Source organism: Lampris incognitus, chromosome 16, assembly GCF_029633865.1.
Source record: "Lampris incognitus isolate fLamInc1 chromosome 16, fLamInc1.hap2, whole genome shotgun sequence".
Lineage (NCBI taxonomy): Eukaryota > Metazoa > Chordata > Actinopteri > Lampriformes > Lampridae > Lampris > Lampris incognitus.
In genome coordinates, this window is record NC_079226.1 from 5,467,337 (window position 1) to 5,488,332 (window position 20,996).

Genomic DNA, 20,996 nt, shown 5'->3' on the forward strand with positions numbered 1-20,996 from the left:
CCGACGCCTCTATTTACTGTTGTTAAAATTTCCCTCTTTTCAAAAATAGACCCATCCCACTTCCGGTGGAAGGGGGCCTTTCAAAATAAAAGCGCCCAACTCGGCGACCAAAACCTTCGGTCAGAAACCAAACCTGGTATGGGGCGTTCTTTGCGCATGCTCAGCAACCCGGTCGAAGAAATCGCAGAAAGCCGAATAAATCCATCTGGACACAACGGTCGTTGAGGGAAACGGTCCCCAGTATACAATTCAAAATCCAACACGCTAATTCCGACGAGTTGTGACTCCACTATCTGAAGATTTTCTCTTGTTTATGTCTCTATCTATCTATCTATCTATCTATCTATCTATCTATCTATCTATCTATCTATCTATCTATCTATCTATCTATCTATCTATCTATCTATCTATCTATCTATCTATCTATCTATCTATCTATCGATCGATCTATCGATCTATCTATCTATACATATCTACCTATCTATCTATCTATCTATCTATCTATCTATCTATCTATCTATCTATCTATCTATCTATCTATCTATCTATCTATCTATCTATCTATCTATCTATCTATCTATCTATCTATCTATCTATCTATCTATCTATCTATCTATCTATCTATACATATCTACATCTATATCTATCTATACATATCTACATCTATCTATCTATCTATCTATCTATCTATCTATCTATCTATCTATCTATCTATCTATCTATCTATATAAGGTGTTGATAAAAGTGCTCAAGTAATGAGGAGCGGAATATATATATATATATATATACACACACACACACACACACACATACACACACTCACACACACACACACACACACACACATGTATATATATATGTATATATATATATATATATATATATATATATTATAGGGGAAAAAACGTAAAAAAAACTAAAAAAGCATTAGCAGCTGATGAGTGCGTGACGCACGAAGCAAGCTTGTACTGCTATGTATTAAAAGTTTATATATACACATATATATACACATATATATATATATATATATATATATACACACACACACACATATATATTTATATATATATATATATACTAGAAGAACCCCGCTACAATGTAGCGATTCGGTTATCCACCCGTCTAAATCTCCCCCCTCTTCATCCTGAACCCCCCCCACTCCAACTCCCTCCCCCCAAATGCTCAGAATCATCTGAAATACCGAGAAAAGTGGTTTTTAGCCATTTTTAGAAAAATGCATATTTTGCATAATTATGCATAATTATTATAATTATTTTAATTTTCTGCTATTTTTCTGGTCCTCTCTGGAACAATACCTACCACCTTCAAAAAAATGAGGCTCATAAGTGCATTTTTGCAAAAATGCATATTTTGCATAATGCCAAAACATTTCTAAGTCCCAGAAAAAAAAATTTACAGGTGAAAAAAATCAAAGATGCTCAGAATCAAATGAAATGCCGAGAAAAGTGGTTTTTAGCCATTTTTTAGAAAAATGCATATTTTGCATATTTATGCATAATTAATTATGCATAATTTTAATTTTCTGCTATTTTTTTATAGGTGCCCCTGATCATCCCCAATAACCTCCAAAAAGAATCAAGGCCCCAAGTGCTTTAGTTTGGCCGTTTATAGACTCTCCCACAGACACACACCACACACCGCACACACACTGTGACAATACAGGAGTAGATATAAAACATTTTGAGCAAGGCTCTTATTTTAAAGCTGGACCGCTGTAATCGGAAAACATTGAACACTGCATTATAAAACATTTAGCATTTGTTAAAATTATTGCAAATGTCTAACATTGTGTTCTTATACGTTCATGCATAACTGTTTTCAATGCTCTCGTAAACTGCAGGAGCGGTCTAGTCCTCATTAATATTCATGAGCTGACCTTTGAGTGACAACAGTACAAGCAAAGAGTGGGCGGGATTTCGTAATTTCACGATTTGATCTGATTGGCTGTATGTAAACGAGTGTCTGACATCGCGAATATCAGAGAAAAGAGATGAGATGAGAGACGCTGAAATTGAGGAGGTCCGTTAAAAAAGAATTTAGTTTGTGTGTATATATATCTGGAGACTGTTGTGTTGTGTTTCTGAGATATGAGGTCACGTTCCGGGGCCACGGGCTTGGAGGTGTCTGCACCACGCAGGAGAAGGAGCAAGTTGTGAAGGACCGGCCCACCCTCAGCTCTGTGCATTACCTGAGGAGCTTCCTGGGCTTGTCTTCCCACTCCAGAAGGTTTGTGAGGGTGTTCTCCTGCAGAGCTGCACCCTTCTTCCACCCGCTGCAAAAAGGGGAGACGTTTTTGTGGACAGAGGAGTGCCGTGCAGCATCCACTTCATTGCGGAGCGCACTCGCCAGACCCCACCCTGCCTTTCTTCCTTGAGACTGATGCCAGAAATGTCCGCTCAGGGCTGTGCTGGTCCAGGTGAGGCCTGGAGGAGGGAGAGTAGCGGCGTACTAAAGCGGGACATTAAACAAGGCTGAACACCGCTACTGTGACACCAGGCAGGAGCTGCTAACTGTGGTCAGCGCCATCCGGCATTTCAAATATTACCTCGGGGCCCTCTACGTCACAGCCACGACTAACCACTCAGCCTTGCGGTGGCTCATGTCTTCCAGAGAGCCGGAAGGACAGCTGGCATGCTGGATCAAGGTGCTACAGGCGTATGAGTTCGCTGTGATCCGCAGACCGGGTGCACAACATTGAAACGCTGACGCACTTTCCCACTGCCCCTGCAATGCTGATGGAGGCCACTACCGTGAGATAAAAGAGGCACGGGAGAGAGAGTGGCTGCAGCTGGCGGTGAAATGTGCAGCGGTGGGCCCAGAGGGGCCGTCAGCCAGCCACGAACTAGCAGCCTGTGGATGCCGCAGAGTTGGGGCACAAATAGGAAGGTGATGTTGACATCAGACCGGTGCTCACACGGGTGGCAACGCAGCGACCTCCCACACGGAAGGAGGTTGCCATGTTTTCTTGGGCTACTAAAGGGACCGTAGTCAATGTTTGAAGCCCTGCGCCAGTGTGATGGGGTGCAGCAGAGGGGGTGGAAAGAACCAGCTGTGGGAGAGACACGGTGGCACTTAGTGGTGCCAAGGGTCCTGCGGGAGATGGCGCTCCAGGCCATGCATGGAACTCCAGGATCTGGCTACTTTGAGGTCACCAGGACGCTCCGCCGCCTCCGGCAGGGATTCTACTGGGTCCAGCATCGGCGGGATATGGAGGAATATCGCTGATGCTGTGATAGTTGCACTGCACGTAAAGGCCCCACAGACAGATCTCGTGCCCAGGGCCAACAGTTTCCCAGTGGGGGGCCCCATGGATAGAGTGGGGATTGAGGTCCTTGTTCTGTTTCCCCACACAGAGGGGTAACCGCTACATCCTCACAGTCATAGACTATTTCACTAAGTAGCCCGAGGCATACAGCCTGCTGGACCAGGAGGCGGAGACCATAGTGGACGCACTGGTGGAGGGAATGTTTAGCAGATTTGGGGCACATTAATCAACCAGCCTTTCCGGCCGACCGACTGCTGTTACCAGTGTGACGAGCCTGGACACATTGCCAGGCAACTGCCCAGTACTGGCGCCAAAAGCCAGAGTAAGCCGGCCGGTGGGAAACGACGGTGGCGTGGCCTAGTGAAAGGGACCACCACTCCGGTCTCCAGCCTGCCTTCAAGGCCAATGCTGCTCGGCCACCTAGCTCACACCAAAAGACTGTATTTGGACTGCCAACTTGATGGTCGATCCTGCCGGGGCCCTGGTAGACACGGGGTCTACAATTTCCCTGGTGTGACCTGGCGTCCTCCGGGGCACCCCCGGCCCCCTCTCGGTGGCATGGTCACCGACCAACACCCAGCTGATGACAGTGACAGGGGAGGAAGCTGGCGTGAGAGGGAAGAGGCCACTGCGATCCCAGGCTGGAGACAAGGGGCTGGCTGACACACGAGTTCTGGCTTGTCAACATCCAGGACCTGTGCATCATTGGCCTGGACCTGCTGATCCGTTGGGGAGCCCGTGTTTACGTGCTGGAGACAACCATTACTCTCGGCACGAAGACCACGACGCTCCGGTCCGGCTGGGGGGGGAGCAAGCTCCGAGCCCTGGTTGTGGCATCGGAGTGCCACCGCCGCCAGCGGCAGGAGGAGGGGAGCCAAACGGTGCGGACAGCGGCAGCTGTCCAGACTATCGGCGACGAGGAGAGGTTATTCCCGTTGACCATGCAGCAACTGAGGCAGCAGCAGGAGGGCGATGTGGCTCTTGCACTGGTGAGGGGCTGGCTGGAGATGGGGTGGTGCCCTGAGCGGACGGAGGTGTCAGCGTTCGGGCCCGAGGTAAAGACCTACCGCTCTCGATGGGGCAACTTTGAACGACAGGTTGGCGTACCGGAGAGAGGGCAAGCTCCCGGATGAGGGAGTGGCCCCCTGCAGCTAGTAGTTCCCCGTGTGGCGTGTCCCCAGGTTTTCCAGGTGGTCCATGGCTACAGGAACACCACGACCCTCCACCTCCTCAGGGGGCGGTTCTACTGGCCTGGCGACACCCTAGACTTTTTGGGGTCTGTGTATTGGGCGATGGGGTCGTCGGGGATGACTGACCCCTCAGGTGGGGGTTATGTAGGGACCGGGGGGAGGCGGTCGCTGCGACTGTTGGTGGCTCTGTGCTGGGGGAGCGCAGGGGCTCAGTTGGGGTGTTAGTTGGAATTGGGTATTTAAATGTTGTGTTCTTGTTTTGGTCGTTGTGTTGTTGGTTTTGGGGTTTCACTCGGACTGGATAGAGGACTGTTACCGACTGACTGACCTCAGGACCAGGATTTAGACTGATGTCGCCAGTTACAACCTCGGGGGTGGGGTCGTTGTCAGTTCAGGTCTGTTCTGGCCGGTGTATAAATAAAGAAGAGCCCTCCCGGGGTCGTGCGGTGGCGTATGGGGCACGGAAGCTGCCGTTAAAACGAGACCTCCGCCTCGCACGACTCGTTCCTCCGCGCCGGTTCGCCACATTATGTCGGAAAATATGAGTTTTAATTTTGGTCTGACTTCAGACTACAACCTGCTTTACTCCTGCGCCCAGATATGCTAGATTACATACACTTGAGAGTGTTGCGGTGTGTTCAGTTTGGGTTTATTATGTGTTTATTGTGTTGCTACTGAGCTGGTTGTGTTTATTATGTGATTAACGTTTACTTACTGTGCTTTTATTCTTTTTTGTGTATGCGAGCATTCCATCAAGTCATTTTGAAAGTCACTTATTAATAAATAAATTAATTAATGAAATTATTTATCAATTCATTTAGTAATTTGTTCATTTATTAATTATTATTTATTTATTCGTTTGTTTGTTCATTTATGAAGTCATTTATTGTGTTCACTGTGCTTTCATTCTTTTTTTGTGTATGTGAGCATTCCATCAAGTCATTTTGAAAGTCACTTATTAATAAATAAATAGATTAACGAAATTATTTATCAATTCATTTAGTAATTTGTTCATTTATTCATTTATTAATTATTATTTATTAATGAATTTGTTTGTCAATTTATTAAGTCATTTATTGTGTTTACTGTGCTTTCATTCTTTTTTGTGTATGCGAGCCTTCCATCAAGTCATTTTGAAAGTCACTTATTAATAAATAAATAAATAAATAAATAAATAATTAAATTAAATTATGTATCAATTCATTTAGTAATTTGTTCATTTATTCATTTATTAATTATTATTTATTAATTCCTTTGTTTGTTAATTTATTAAGTCATTTATTGTGTTTACTGTGCTTTCATTCTTTTTTGTGTATGCGAGCCTTCCATCAAGTCATTTTGAAAGTCACTTAATGAATGAATGAATTAATTAAATTACTTATCAATTCATTTAGTAAATTGTTCATTTATTCATTTATTAATTATTATTATTTACCAATTCATTTAGTAATTTGTTCATTTATCCATTTATTAATTATTATTTATTAATTCCTTTGTTTGTTAATTTATTAAGTCATTTATTGTGTTTACTGTGCTTTCATTCTTTTCTTGTGTATGCGAGCATTCCATCAATTCATTTTGAAAGTCACTTATTAATAAATAAATTAATTAATGAAATTATTTATCAATTCATTTAGTAATTTGTTCATTTATTCATTTATTAATTATTATTTATTAATTAATTTGTTTGTTCATTTATGAAGTCATTTATTGTGTTTACTGTGCTTTCATTCTTTTTTGTGTATTTGAGCCTTCCATCAATTCATTTTGAAAGTCACTTATTAATAAATTAATTAATTAATGAAATTATTTATCAATTCATTTAGTAATTTGTTAATTTATTCATTTATTAATTATTATTTATTAATTAATTTGTTTGTTCATTTATGAAGTCATTTATTGTGTTTACTGTGCTTTTATTATTTTTTTGTGTATGTGAGCATTCCATCAATTCATTTTGAAAGTCACTTATTAATGAATAAATAAATTAATGAAATTATTTATCAATTCATTTAGCAATTTGTTCATTTATTAATTATTATTTATTAATTCCTTTGTTTGTTCATTTCTTAAGTCATTTATTGTGTTTACTGTGCTTTCATTCTTTTTTGTGGATGTCAGCCTTCCATCAAGTCAGTTCATGCGCGTGGGTTTTGTCGTCAATAAATATTTCAGCCCTCACATCATTTTACACGCTGGTTACTGACGTAGCAAACAGGTTGGACAGAGACACGCCGTCCGTATCCGTTCAAACCTGCATTTAACCCCCTGTGGTACTGCCACACCGACACTCTGTCCGCTAGAGGGCGATGTACGACACGGGGCAAGACGGACCCAACCTTGCGTCAGCGGCAGCGCCACAGGTGGGCGGCGGGCCAGCAGGTGGTTGAGTGACGCGTCTCGGCATGGCCGCATCAGCTGTAATGAACCTTCTCCTATTCCATGGAAGTGTTGAGGAAGAGTTGAGGAAGAGTTGAGGAAGAGTTGAGGAAGAGACGTCATCCCGGTGATCCCTGCATGCAGCCGCCGGTGCCTCCTATAAGGTGCAACGTGGACCGCATGTTGCGTGTTATTTTTTCCCTCCTCTCGCTCGGTTGTGTTTGTAAACGCAGCTGGAACCTAAAAAGATGTTTTGTGTATTTAATTAAAAGAGTGGTGACCTCAATGACCCCGTCTGGCACGCTAACGTATGTATGTCGGTCATGTGTCTGTATCCACACAACCCACCGTGTGGTCCCCCATGTCCGGCGCTGTTTCCAGCTGCGTCACGGGGGAAGGGCGGTGCCCTCAGGTAGGAGTTCTCGCTCTCTCTCTCTCTCTCTCTCTCTCTCTCTCTCTCTCTCTCTCTCTCTCTCTCTCTCTCTCTCTCTCTCTCTCTCTCTCTCTCTCTCGCGCGCGCGCTCTCTCTCTCTCTCTCTCTCTCTCTCTCTCTCTCTCGCGCTCTCTCGCTCTCTCTCTCGCTCTCTCGCTCTCTCTCTCTCTCTCTCTCTCTCTCTCTCTCTCTCTCGTTCTCCCTCTCTCTCTCTCTCTCTCTCTCTCTCGCTCTCTCTCGCTCTCTCCCTCTCTCTCTCTCTCTCTCTCTCTCTCTCCCTCTCTTCTCTCTCGCTCTCTCTCTCTCTTGCTCTCTCTCCCTCTCTCTCTCTCTCGCTCTCTCTCTCTCTCTCTTGTTCTCTCTCTCTCTCTCTCTCTCTCTCTCTCTCTCTCTCTCTCTTGTTCTCGCTCGCTCTCTCTCTCTCTCTTCTCTCTCGCTCTCTCTCTCTGTCTGTCTGTCTGTCTCTCTCTCTCTCTCTCTCTCTCTCTCTCGCTCTCTCTCTCTCTCTCTCTCTCTCTCTCTCTCTCTCTCTCTCGCTCTCTCTCTCTCTCTTGCTCTCTCTCCCTCTCTCTCTCTCTCTCTCTCTCTCTCTCTCTCTCTCTCTCTCTCGCTCTCTCTCTCGCTCTCTCTCTCGCGCACAGTATTTAACGGCAGAAAGCGAGGCGGCTCCCCGGTGAACAGAAGGGAGGCGGACTCGGCGGAGACTCGGGCGGGATTGTGTTGCGGCGGCGGAGGCGGCAGGGAAAAGAAGAAGCTTAAAGTCTGCGAGCGTAAAAAAAGGAAAGGAAAAGAGAAGGAAGTCCGACGACGAGACGACGCCGCCGCCGGTAGTTCTTGTTTTCGGTGGGATTAACTTCGCGTCCTCTCGGCCGCGATGTTCAGTTGGGTGAGACAGGAGCAAGGTGGACGGAACAAGGAAGGGGAGATGTACCAGACGGTGACGGAGGGGCTCCAGACGCTCTACAGCAAGAAGCTCTTCCCTCTGGAGGAGACCTACCTCTTCCACGACTTCCACTCCCCGGCCCTGGAGGCTGCGGACTTCCACAGCAAACCCATGGTGCTGCTGGTCGGCCAGTACTCCACGGGAAAAACCACCTTCATCAGGTACGCCACGCGCCACACGCCTCAAACGCCACGAGAGCCCGCGTGCGCCGCACGTAGCCCCCGCTGCAGGCCGGTGCCGCTTTGCCTCGTGCAGCCTGCTCCTGCGGCACTTTGCAGTTCGTGTGAATCATCTAATGTTATAATGTCGTGCTGCTGCTAACGAGGCGCCTCGTTAAGTCGGACACCCCGGTTATCGGTGTTGTCCTGTGCTGCCTGCGCAGAGAGGCCGACACAGCAGCAGCAGCAGCAGCAGCTACACCAGTGGTTCTCCACCTTTCTGGGGTCCTGGACCCCCCCCTGCGTATTGTTGATCTACCCTGAGGACCCCTCCACCTGATCTTGGGGGAGGGGGGTTGCAATTTGATAGAAACAGTAGAAACTGCATTTTAAATGGCATTATAGCATTTATTCACTCTTTGGGGCTAAAATAAGAGCTTTCAGTTGTAACTTTCAGATATAGTTAACAAAACAGAATTCTTATGCAGTAACTTTCAGATATATGTAACAAAACAGAATATGTATTCAGTACCTTTCAGATATATGTAACAACACAGAATATGTATTCAGTAACTTTCAGATAGATGTAACAACACAGAATATGTATTCAGTAACTTTCAGATATATGTAACAAAACAGAATATGTATTCAGTAACTTTCAGATATATGTAACAAAACAGAATATGTATTCAGTAACTTTCAGATATATGTAACAAAACAGAATATGTATTCAGTACCTTTCAGATATATGTAACAAAACAGAATATGTATTCAGTAACTTTCAGGTATATGTAACAAAACAGAATTCTTATGCAGTAACTTTCAGATATATGTAACAAAACAGAATTCTTATGCAGTACCTTTCAGATATATGTAACAAAACAGAATATGTATTCAGTAACTTTCAGATATATGTAACAAAACAGAATATGTATTCAGTAACTTTCAGATATATGTAACAAAACTGAATATGTATTCAGTAACTTTCAGATATAGGTAACGACAGAATTTTTATGCAGTAACTTTTAACAATGCAAACGGGAGCGAGATCTCTTATTAAAATACAATAAATTACACCTGTGAAACAGATGTAATTAGAGAAAAAAGTCCTGTTACCCTTTATAGTTTAGGTAGATAAAGGTCTCGGTCACATTTGAGTAAAATAATCCTATTTCTATAAATATCATAGGATCTTTTTTTAAAGATATTTTATTTTCACGGACCCCTTGCAATGACACCACGGACCACTAGGGGTCCGCGGACCCCCGGTTGAGAAACACTGAGGTACATGACAGCCAGTCAATATGGACACTAGTACTACTACCGTGCCTACTTGCGTAGCCTTCGTTATTATCGGTGTCAGTACTGTGGCCTTCTTGTACCTGCGGGTTAAGGTGAGGGTAAGTTAAGCCCCTCCCCCCGGGGGGGGGCAGCAGCAGGTCAGCAGTGACTACACCAGCTACAACTTCATTACGGCTGAAAGGTATTGATTCTTGCTCCGTTGTGGTGTGATATTATTATCGATCTTGGGTTTTAATGCTGGCTTGCATGCTTGCAAAGACCGCTTTGGGAAATGTGCCTCAGAACTGGACTGGATCCCATTAACGAGGAATTCTCCTTAGTCCAGACCCGGGACAGCAGAGGTTAGATCAGACATTTACACCACATGACGTCATCGCCTTTAGCGTATAGTCACTTCATCAGATTTACACCTGCGGGAGCTGACCAGTACAACCTCGGTCCCGTGCTGGTTGCTGCTGGGAGCTCCCCCAGTATGACCAGTCTTCTCCTCTTGGTCACTGGGCAACTCTACTGGGGGTAGTTGAAGGTTGGGAGGTTTGGTCAAAGCCCCTCTGCAGCACGTCTTCATTGACCTTTTCCGACTCCGGTTGGCGATCCAAACATCAGCCATGTTTGGAAAGAAACGCGGAGACCTGAATTTGTAATTGTTGACTTGGTTCGCATCAGAAGCCAGGATCAGTCTCGGCTGGCCGCCCGCCACCACGCCAATGGTGGTCATCAGAACCAGAAACGCCTTGTCATTTCACGTCACGCACTTGCACACATGAAATGAAACGAAACATGGTGTCCCGCAGTGCAACACAAAGACGAAAACGCACATCCACAAACTACAAGAACACACGTACCCAGACTAATGCATAAGTCTAAACTAAACAACAGCAAATAAAAACCACCACTGTCCAGGAGAATGAGCGCCCGCCGGGATGACTGTCGGAACTGTCTGTCTGCAAGGGCTAGCAGTTAGCTTAGCCTGCCCCGCTTCCGCGTCCTGTCAGACCGCCCTCAGTGTTTCCTCTTCGGGCACAGCTCCGGTCAGGGTCCTGGTCCTTGGGCCCACAGGATGTAACAGACCAAGCTCCCTCAGCCAGACACCTTCAACACACCGCCCCGCACTCCACACGATGACATCAAAACACCAGCCAACGCCAGGCGAGGCCACCACCAGATCACCCTCGGTGTTATTGGAACCGCCGGTCTGCATGGGCTAGCTGTTAGCTTAGCCTGCCCCGCTTCGCCAGGGTGACTGTCGGAACTGCCGGTCTGCATGGGCTAGCCGTTAGCTTAGCCTGCCCCGCTTCCACGTCCTGTCAGACCGCCCTCAGTGTTTCCTCTTCGGGCACAGCTCCGGTCAGGGTCCTGGTCTTTGGGCCCACAGGACTCAGCAGACCAAGCTCCCTCAGCCAGACACCTTCAACACACCGCCCTGCACTCCACACGATGACATCAAAACACCAGCCAACGCCAGGCGAGGCCACCACCAGATCACCCTCGGTGTTATCGGAACCGCCGGTCTGCATGGGCTAGCCGTTAGCTTAGCCTGCCCCGCTTCCACGTCCTGTCAGACCGCCCTCAGTGTTTCCTCTTCGGGCACAGCTCCGGTCAGGGTCCTGGTCCTTGGACCCACAGGACTCAGCAGACCAAGCTCCCTCAGCCAGACACCTTCAACACACCGCCCCGCACTCCACACGATGACATCAAAACACCAGCCAACGCCAGGCGAGGCCACCACCAGATCACCCTCGGTGTTATTGGAACCGCCGGTCTGCATGGGCTAGCCGTTAGCTTAGCCCGCCCCGCTTCCACGTCCTGTCAGACCGCCCTCAGTGTTTCCTCTTCGGGCACAGCTCCAGGCAGGGCCGTGGTCCCCGGGCCCGCAGGACGTAGCAGACCAAGCTCTCGCAGCCGATCCAGCGCCAGCTCTCCCAGCCATCAAACTTAGACGTGGACAAAGACACTGCATGGACGGTACTGGGTGAGGCCGCCGCAAACGTGAATTCGCGCCGCCATCTTCCCACACCGGAAGCGGAAATGATGGCCTGGTTGTCAGGTAGTCTTATCTGTCCGTTCAGACGCCAGAAGAGTCGGAGAGAGAAGAAAGAAAGCTAATGCTGCATGAAGTTTTACTTTAATGGGTAGAGCAAGGCACTAACATAGACATTCCTGCTGGATGAGGACGAGTCCATCGCATATCGCCACATGTCTGACTGAACACCTCCATATGGATGGAAGGAATACTTACTTTAGCTACACTCATTTTACCCACAATGCTTTTCTCTTACAGGCTAAAGCTAGGCGATGCTGGCAAACTCAAATATCATGATATTTTGACTGAATACCTCAATAATCAAATCAAATCAATTTTATTTGTATAGCCCAATATCACAAATTACAAATTTGCCTCAGTGGGCTTCAAAAATATTGATAATGTGAAGATATTTTGGGATGCCTCGGTAAGATATTTACACATCAGAAACTGTTGATAAATGATCATTGGATCATTCATTACACTAAAACAGAGGAGTAAGTCCAGAAAAGTGTCTCACTTTACTGTAATGCAGGCTTTAAGACCAGTAAATGACGACATTTAAGTTGTATCACCGGATTACCACAACCCCACGACACATTTAGTCTCACACCACCAGGTACCCACATCATATCCTGATACTGAGCAGATCTAGTGGACAAGGTTGAGGGTTTCATCCATGTGTAGGTCCCGAGTTCGGTCCATCAGTATTGAACTGTGTGTGTGTGTGTGTGTGTGTGTGTGTGTGGTGTGTATTTGCGGGATGTGGGGTAAAAGTGCTTAGCTCATGTCAGATGTGCTGGAGGACAGCCAGCAGAACGAGCTGTCTGACCGTGTAAGCCGACTCCTGTGGGTCCGCTTGTTTATGTGCTGGCTGTTCTGTTTTCTCGTGTCCCAGCAGGGAGTGGAGCTCTCATGGCAGACATGCTATGTGCTCCAGTCCATACAGTCAGATCTGGTGATGGGGCCGCAGCCAAGCTAAACAGCTAGCGTAGCGTTCCTCGATATCACTGCTGTATAGCGTTTGGTTTCGTTTTCTGTTGGTGACATGATTCATGATATAGGTGGACATATCTTTTTCAACACATTTCTTTACCAGCATGTTGAAATGTTAACGAAATGTGTGTGTGGGGTGGGGTGGGGTGGGGGTGGGAGGGGTGAGATGCTGTCGTGTCAGATTTGCTTTGAATTTGACTAAACTGGAAAGAGTCTTCAACAGAGAGCTAAACATGCAGTCCCAGGACTCTGCACAGCAGTGGAATAGCATTTTAAGCAAGTAGTCTGACAGCTTTTATTATGAAGAGAACAAACCGCGGCTTTTATTGTGAAGAGAACAAACAGCGGCCTGCGGGCATTTGGAGGAAGGAGTCTCGGTGGAATGTTAAGTGAGGAGGAGGTCAGACTTTATGTCAAGTAAAAATGCCTGGATGACGTTTTATTCCAGTATCGTGAATCCCAAATTAGCTAATCCCACAGTTTGATCCCCGCCAGTGTTGTTTGGCCCAGCAGCTTTCTCTGTGCATCTACTGGTCATACTGGGAGACAGGTTCCAGCACACTGGAGTTAGTTCTGTGACTTTAGTGACTGTGACTGTAGTGACTTGTTGTGTGTAACTGTAGTGACTTGTATAATGTGACTGTAGTGACCTGTACAGTGTGTGACTATAGTGACCTGTACAGTGTGTGGCTGTAGTGACCTGTACAGTGTGTGACTGTAGTGACTTGTAGTGTGTGACTATAGTGACCTGTACAGTGTGTGACTGTAATGACTTGTACAGTGTGTGGCTGTAGTGACCGGTATAGTGTGTGACTATAGTGACCTGTACAGTGTGTGTCTGTAGTGACTTGTATAGTGTGTGACTATAGTGACCTGTACAGTGTGTGACTGTAGTGACTTGTATTGTGTGACTATAGTGACTTGTATAGTGTGTGGCTGTAGTGACTTGTACAGTGTGTGGCTGTAGTGACTTGTAGTGTGTGACTGTAGTGACCTGTACAGTGTGTGACTGTAGTGACTTGTAGTGTGTGACCGTAGTGACTTGTACAGTGTGTGACTGTAGTGACCTGTACAGTGTGTGACTGTAATGACTTGTACAGTGTGTGGCTGTAGTGACCGGTATAGTGTGTGACTATAGTGACCTGTACAGTGTGTGGCTGTAGTGACTGGTATAGTGTGTGACTATAGTGACCTGTACAGTGTGTGACTGTAATGACTTGTACAGTGTGTGACTATAGTGACCTGTACAGTGTGTGGCTGTAGTGACTTGTATAGTGTGTGACTGTAGTGACCTGTACAGTGTGTGGCTGTAGTGACTTGTATAGTGTGTGGCTGTAGTGACCTGTACAGTGTGTGACTGTAGTGACTTGCATAGTGTGTGGCTGTAGTGACTTGTATAGTGTGTGACTGTAGTGACTTGTATAGTGTGTGACTACAGTGACCTGTACAGTGTGTGGCTGTAGTGACCTGTACAGTGTGTGACTGTAGTGACTTGTATAGTGTGTGGCTGTAGTGACTTGTATAGTGTGTGGCTGTAGTGACTTGTATAGTGTGTGACTATAGTGACCTGTACAGTGTGTGGCTGTAGTGACCTGTACAGTGTGTCGCTGTAGTGACCTGTATAGTGTGTGACTATAGTGACCTGTACAGTGTGTGGCTGTAGTGACCTGTATAGTGTGTGGCTGTAGTGACTTGTACAGTGTGTGGCTGTAGTGACTTGTACAGTGTGTGGCTGTAGTGACTTGTATAGTGTGTGGCTGTAGTGACCTGTATAGTGTGTGGCTGTAGTGACTTGTATAGTGTGTGACTATAGTGACCTGTACAGTGTGTGGCTGTAGTGACCTGTACAGTGTGTGGCTGTAGTGACCTGTACAGTGTGTGACTGTAGTGACTTGTATAGTGTGTGGCTGTAGTGACTTGTATAGTGTGTGGCTGTAGTGACCTGGACAGTGTGTGGCTGTAGTGACTTGTACAGTGTGTGGCTGTAGTGACTTGTATAGTGTGTGGCTTTAGAGACCTGTACAGTGTGTGGCTGTAGTGACTTGTATAGTGTGTGACTGTAGTGACCTGTACAGTGTGTGGCTGTAGTGACCGGTATAGTGTGTGACTATAGTGACCTGTACAGTGTGTGGCTGTAGTGACTGGTATAGTGTGTGACTATAGTGACCTGTACAGTGTGTGACTGTAATGACTTGTACAGTGTGTGACTATAGTGACCTGTACAGTGTGTGGCTGTAGTGACTTGTATAGTGTGTGACTGTAGTGACCTGTACAGTGTGTGGCTGTAGTGACTTGTATAGTGTGTGGCTGTAGTGACCTGTACAGTGTGTGACTGTAGTGACTTGCATAGTGTGTGGCTGTAGTGACTTGTATAGTGTGTGACTGTAGTGACTTGTATAGTGTGTGACTACAGTGACCTGTACAGTGTGTGGCTGTAGTGACCTGTACAGTGTGTGACTGTAGTGACTTGTATAGTGTGTGGCTGTAGTGACTTGTATAGTGTGTGGCTGTAGTGACTTGTATAGTGTGTGACTATAGTGACCTGTACAGTGTGTGGCTGTAGTGACCTGTACAGTGTGTCGCTGTAGTGACCTGTATAGTGTGTGACTATAGTGACCTGTACAGTGTGTGGCTGTAGTGACCTGTATAGTGTGTGGCTGTAGTGACTTGTACAGTGTGTGGCTGTAGTGACTTGTACAGTGTGTGGCTGTAGTGACTTGTATAGTGTGTGGCTGTAGTGACCTGTATAGTGTGTGGCTGTAGTGACTTGTATAGTGTGTGACTATAGTGACCTGTACAGTGTGTGGCTGTAGTGACCTGTACAGTGTGTGGCTGTAGTGACCTGTACAGTGTGTGACTGTAGTGACTTGTATAGTGTGTGGCTGTAGTGACTTGTATAGTGTGTGGCTGTAGTGACCTGGACAGTGTGTGGCTGTAGTGACTTGTACAGTGTGTGGCTGTAGTGACTTGTATAGTGTGTGGCTTTAGAGACCTGTACAGTGTGTGGCTGTAGTGACTTGTATAGTGTGTGACTGTAGTGACCTGTACAGTGTGTGACTGTAGTGACCTGTAAAGCGTGTGGCTGTAGTGACCTGTACAGCGTGTGGCTGTAGTGACCTGTACAGTGTGTGGCTGTAGTGACTTGTACAGCGTGTGGCTGTAGTGACTTGTACAGCTTGTGGCTGTAGTTACCTGTACAGCGTGTGGCTGTAGTGACCTGTACAGCGTGTGGCTGTAGTGACCTGTACAGTGTGTGGCTGTAGTGACTTGTACAGCGTGTGGCTGTAGTGACTTGTACAGCGTGTGGCTGTAGTGACTTGTACAGCGTGTGGCTGTAGTTACCTGTACAGTGTGTGGCTGTAGTGACTTGTACAGTGTGTGGCTGTAGTGACTTGTATAGTGTGTGGCTGTAGTGACCTATACAGTGTGTGGCTGTAGTGACTTGTATAGTGTGTGACTGTAGTGACCTGTACAGTGTGTGGCTGTAGTGACTTGTATAGTGTGTGGCTGTAGTGACTTGTACAGCGTGTGGCTGTAGTGACCTGTACAGTGTGTGACTGTAGTGACTTGCATAGTGTGTGGCTGTAGTGACCTGTATAGTGTGTGACTATAGTGACCTGTACAGTGTGTGGCTGTAGTGACCTGTATAGTGTGTGGCTGTAGTGACTTGTACAGTGTGTGGCTGTAGTGACTTGTACAGTGTGTGGCTGTAGTGACTTGTATAGTGTGTGGCTGTAGTGACCTGTATAGTGTGTGGCTGTAGTGACTTGTATAGTGTGTGACTATAGTGACCTGTACAGTGTGTGGCTGTAGTGACCTGTACAGTGTGTGGCTGTAGTGACCTGTACAGTGTGTGACTGTAGTGACTTGTATAGTGTGTGGCTGTAGTGACTTGTATAGTGTGTGGCTGTAGTGACCTGGACAGTGTGTGGCTGTAGTGACTTGTACAGTGTGTGGCTGTAGTGACTTGTATAGTGTGTGGCTTTAGAGACCTGTACAGTGTGTGGCTGTAGTGACTTGTATAGTGTGTGACTGTAGTGACCTGTACAGTGTGTGACTGTAGTGACCTGTAAAGCGTGTGGCTGTAGTGACCTGTACAGCGTGTGGCTGTAGTGACCTGTACAGTGTGTGGCTGTAGTGACTTGTACAGCGTGTGGCTGTAGTGACTTGTACAGCTTGTGGCTGTAGTGACCTGTACAGCGTGTGGCTGTAGTGACCTGTACAGCGTGTGGCTGTAGTGACCTGTACAGTGTGTGGCTGTAGTGACTTGTACAGCGTGTGGCTGTAGTGACTTGTACAGCGTGTGGCTGTAGTGACTTGTACAGCGTGTGGCTGTAGTGACTTGTACAGCGTGTGGCTGTAGTTACCTGTACAGTGTGTGGCTGTAGTGACTTGTACAGTGTGTGGCTGTAGTGACTTGTATAGTGTGTGGCTGTAGTGACCTATACAGTGTGTGGCTGTAGTGACTTGTATAGTGTGTGACTGTAGTGACCTGTACAGTGTGTGGCTGTAGTGACTTGTATAGTGTGTGGCTGTAGTGACTTGTACAGCGTGTGGCTGTAGTGACCTGTACAGTGTGTGACTGTAGTGACTTGTATAGTGTGTGGCTTTAGTGACCTGTACAGTGTGTGGCTATAGTGACCTGTACAGTGTGTGGCTGTAGTGACCTGTATAGTGTGTGGCTGTTGTGACCTGTACAGTGTGTGACTATAGTAACCTGTACAGTGTGTGGCTGTAGTGACCTGTATAGTGTGTGGCTGTAGTGACCTGTACAGTGTGTGACTATAGTAACCTGTACAGTGTGTGACTATAGTAACCTGTACAGTATGTGGCTGTAGTGACCTGTATAGTGTGTGGCTGTAGTGACCTGTATAGTGTGTGGCTGTAGTGACCTGTACAGTGGTTGTCCTGGCACAAAAGATGTGTGTCGAATATGAGCTGGAAAAAGTGGATACAAAAATAGACATGAAAGATGTTTCTAGTGTAACCATGGAGACTGTCGGCAGCAGGAAGTTGTTTTGTGATGTTAACTCTGTTGTCGGGGTTGAATCATCACCTTGGTACCGGGCTTCCTTTTTTCTTTTTGGGATTTTCCCCCTTTTTTCTCCCCAATTGTACTTGGCCAATTACCCCACTCCTCCGAGCCGTCCCTGTAACGACAGCGTTGTTATGAGGTGCTTGTTTCCACACGGACGTGTGGCACACTTGTGAAGAGTAGTTGGCTGTTTCCACGGTTACCAGTGAGAGATGAGCGGGTTTGTTATGCCATGGATGGGAAGCGGTTACATGGTAAATAAATAGTGTAAGCAGCTAAAAATGCTTCAATCATCCCTTCTGTATAGTGTGGAGACAGGACAGAATGAAACAGTCCCGGTCACTGCTCCACCCCCTCTGCTGGTCTCTGCTCCCCCCCCCCTGCAGGTCTCTGCTCCACCCCCTCTGCAGGTCTCTGCTCCACCCCTTCTGCAGGTCTCTGCTCCACCCCTTCTGCAGGTCTCTGCCCCCCCCCTCTGCAGGTCTCTGCTCCACCCCTTCTGCAGGTCTCTGCTCCACCCCGCTGCTGGTCTCTGCTCCCCCCCTTCTGCAGGTCTCTGCTCCACCCCCTCTGCTGGTCTCTGCTCCACCCCCTCTGCAGGTCTCTGCTCCACCCCGCTGCTGGTCTCTGCTCCCCTCCCCCTCTGCAGGTCTCTGCTCCACCCCCTCTGCTGGTCTCTGCTCCACCCCCTATGTCGAGCGGGGGGAGGGCTGCAGACTACCACATGCCTCCTCCGATACATTTGGAGTCGCCAACCGCTTCTTTTCACCTGACAGTGAGGAGTTTCAGCAGGGGGACGTAGCACATGGGAGGATCATGCTATTCCCCCCACCCCGAACAGGTGCCCGAGCGACCAGAGGAGGCGCTAGTGCAGCGACCAGGATACATACCCACATCCGGCTTCCCACCCGCAGACACGGCCAATTGTGTCTGTAGGGACGCCTGACCAAGCCAGAGGTAACATGGGGATTTGAACCAGCGATCCCCATGTTGGTAGGCAACGGAATAGACCACTATGCTACCCGGATGCCCAATAAGCTTAATTCTGTTGTCTGAAGTGAATCATGAGCTTCGTACTGGGCTTTCTCTGCAATCCTGAACTAACTCAACCAAATACCTAACAGAATATCTGCCATGTGCTGGAATAGACCAGTAGTATATCACCACATCATCCATGTGCACCAGTAGTATATCACCACATCATCACCATGCACCAGTAGTATATCACCACATCATCCATGTGCACCAGTAGTATATCACCATATCATCACTATGCACCAGTAGTATATCACCACCATGCACCAGTAGTATATCACCATATCATCACTGTGCACCAGTAGTATGTCATCACCATGCTCCAGTAGTATATCACCACATCATCCATGTGCACCAGTCGTATAGTATCACCACATCATCCATGTGCACCAGTAGTATAGTATCACCACATCATCCATGTGCACCAGTAGTATAGTATCACCACATCATCCATGTGCACCAGTAGTATATCACCACATCATCCATGTGCACCAGTAGTATAGTATCACCACATCATCCATGTGCACCAGTAGTATATCACCACATCATCCATGTGCACCAGTAGTATAGTATCACCACATCATCCATGTGCACCAGTAGTATATCACCACATCATCCATGTGCACCAGTAGTATATCACCACATCATCCATGTGCACCAGTAGTATATCACCACATCATCCATGTGCACCAGTAGTATAGTATCACCACATCATCCATGTGGAGGTGTCCAGTCAGAGATGTCGTGGTGAATACACGGAGCAACTTTTTCAGTGCTCTCTGACAGCTGGGCTTTCCATGGTGCAACTAAGACGTCACATTATAGAACTACTAAAAAGAAGCTGTTGGCTGGGGCTTCTGGGTAGCTTAGCGGTCTATTCTGTTGCCTACCAATATGGGGATCACTGGTTCGAATCCCCGCGTTACCTCCGTCTTGGTCCGGCGTCCCTACAGACATAATTGGCAGTGTCTGCGGATGGGAAGCCGGATATGGGTATGTGTCCTGGTCGCTGCACTAGCGCCTCCTCTGGTCGGTCGGGGTGCCTGTTCGGGGGGGAGGGGGAACTGGGGGGAATAGCGTGATCCTCCCACGCGCTACGTCCCCCTGGTGAAACTCCTCACTGTCAGGTGAAAAGAAGCGGCTGGAGACTCCACATGTGTGGGAGGAGGCATGTGGTAGTCTGCAGCCCTCCCCGGGTCAGCAGAGGGGGTGGAGCAGCGACCGGGGGCGGCTCGGAACAGTGGGGTAATTGGGCAAGTACAATTGAGGAGAAAAAGGGAAGAAGAAAAAAAAACCAAGCTGTTGGCACATGGTAGCAATGGCAATAGCAAAAAAAAGAAATTCAGGATGAGAGGTCCAGTAGTATGCAGGATTGCCTACACACACACACACACGGGCCCAGGCTACCCACCCGGCGGGGGTAACGAGGGAATATCTTTTGGAAGAGTGGTGCTCAATCCCTCCAATACATACCACCTGAAACTAAAACACAATCTCAGCTAGTAGTTCAACTCCCAGTAAATAAAATTATATTATTATTATTATTAATAATATCCCATTAAAACCATTAAAGCCATGAATGGTTTGACACCATGTGGCAGTCTGTGTTGAAATGAGCTGCTAATTTAAAACGACAGAAGAAGAGACTTTTATTAAAACGACCGAAGAAGAGACTTTTATTAAAACGACCGAAGAAGAGACTTTTATTGAAACGACCGAAGAAGAGACTTTTATTGAAACGACCGAAGAAGAGACTTTTATTAAAACGACCGAAGAAGAGACTTTTATTAAAACGACCGAAGAAGAGACTATTATTGAAACGACCGAAGAAGAGACTTTTATTGAAACGACCGAAGAAGAGACTTTTATTAAAACGACTGAAGAAGAGACTTTTATTAAAACGACCGAAGAAGAGACTTTTATTAAAACGACCGAAGAAGTGACTTTTATTAAAACGACCGAAGAAGAGACTTTTATTGAAACGACCGAAGAAGAGACTTTTATTAAAACGACCGAAGAAGAGACTTTTATTAAAACGACCGAAGAAGAGACTTTTATTAAAACGACCGAAGAAGAGACTATTATTAAAACGACCGAAGAAGAGACTTTTATTAAAACGACCGAAGAAGAGACTTTTATTTGAGATTTCATCTGCCACACTGCTCTGCTAGAGTTACTGTCACACAGTCATCACTGTTCACCTGCAAACACACACA

General features: G+C 46.8%; 1 protein-coding gene across 1 annotated transcript in view; it reads left to right on the forward strand.

Annotated features, from left to right (window-relative positions):
• The first annotated feature begins 7,924 nt into the window (after positions 1-7,924).
• Positions 7,925-20,996, forward strand: part of ehd4 (EH-domain containing 4) — a 45,706-nt gene continuing 32,634 nt past the window's right edge. Inside the window, exon 1 of the mRNA XM_056296304.1 lies at positions 7,925-8,392. Coding sequence (XP_056152279.1) covers positions 8,163-8,392 — 230 coding nt within the window. The 5' untranslated portion in view covers positions 7,925-8,162. The remainder of the gene's footprint in view (positions 8,393-20,996) is intronic.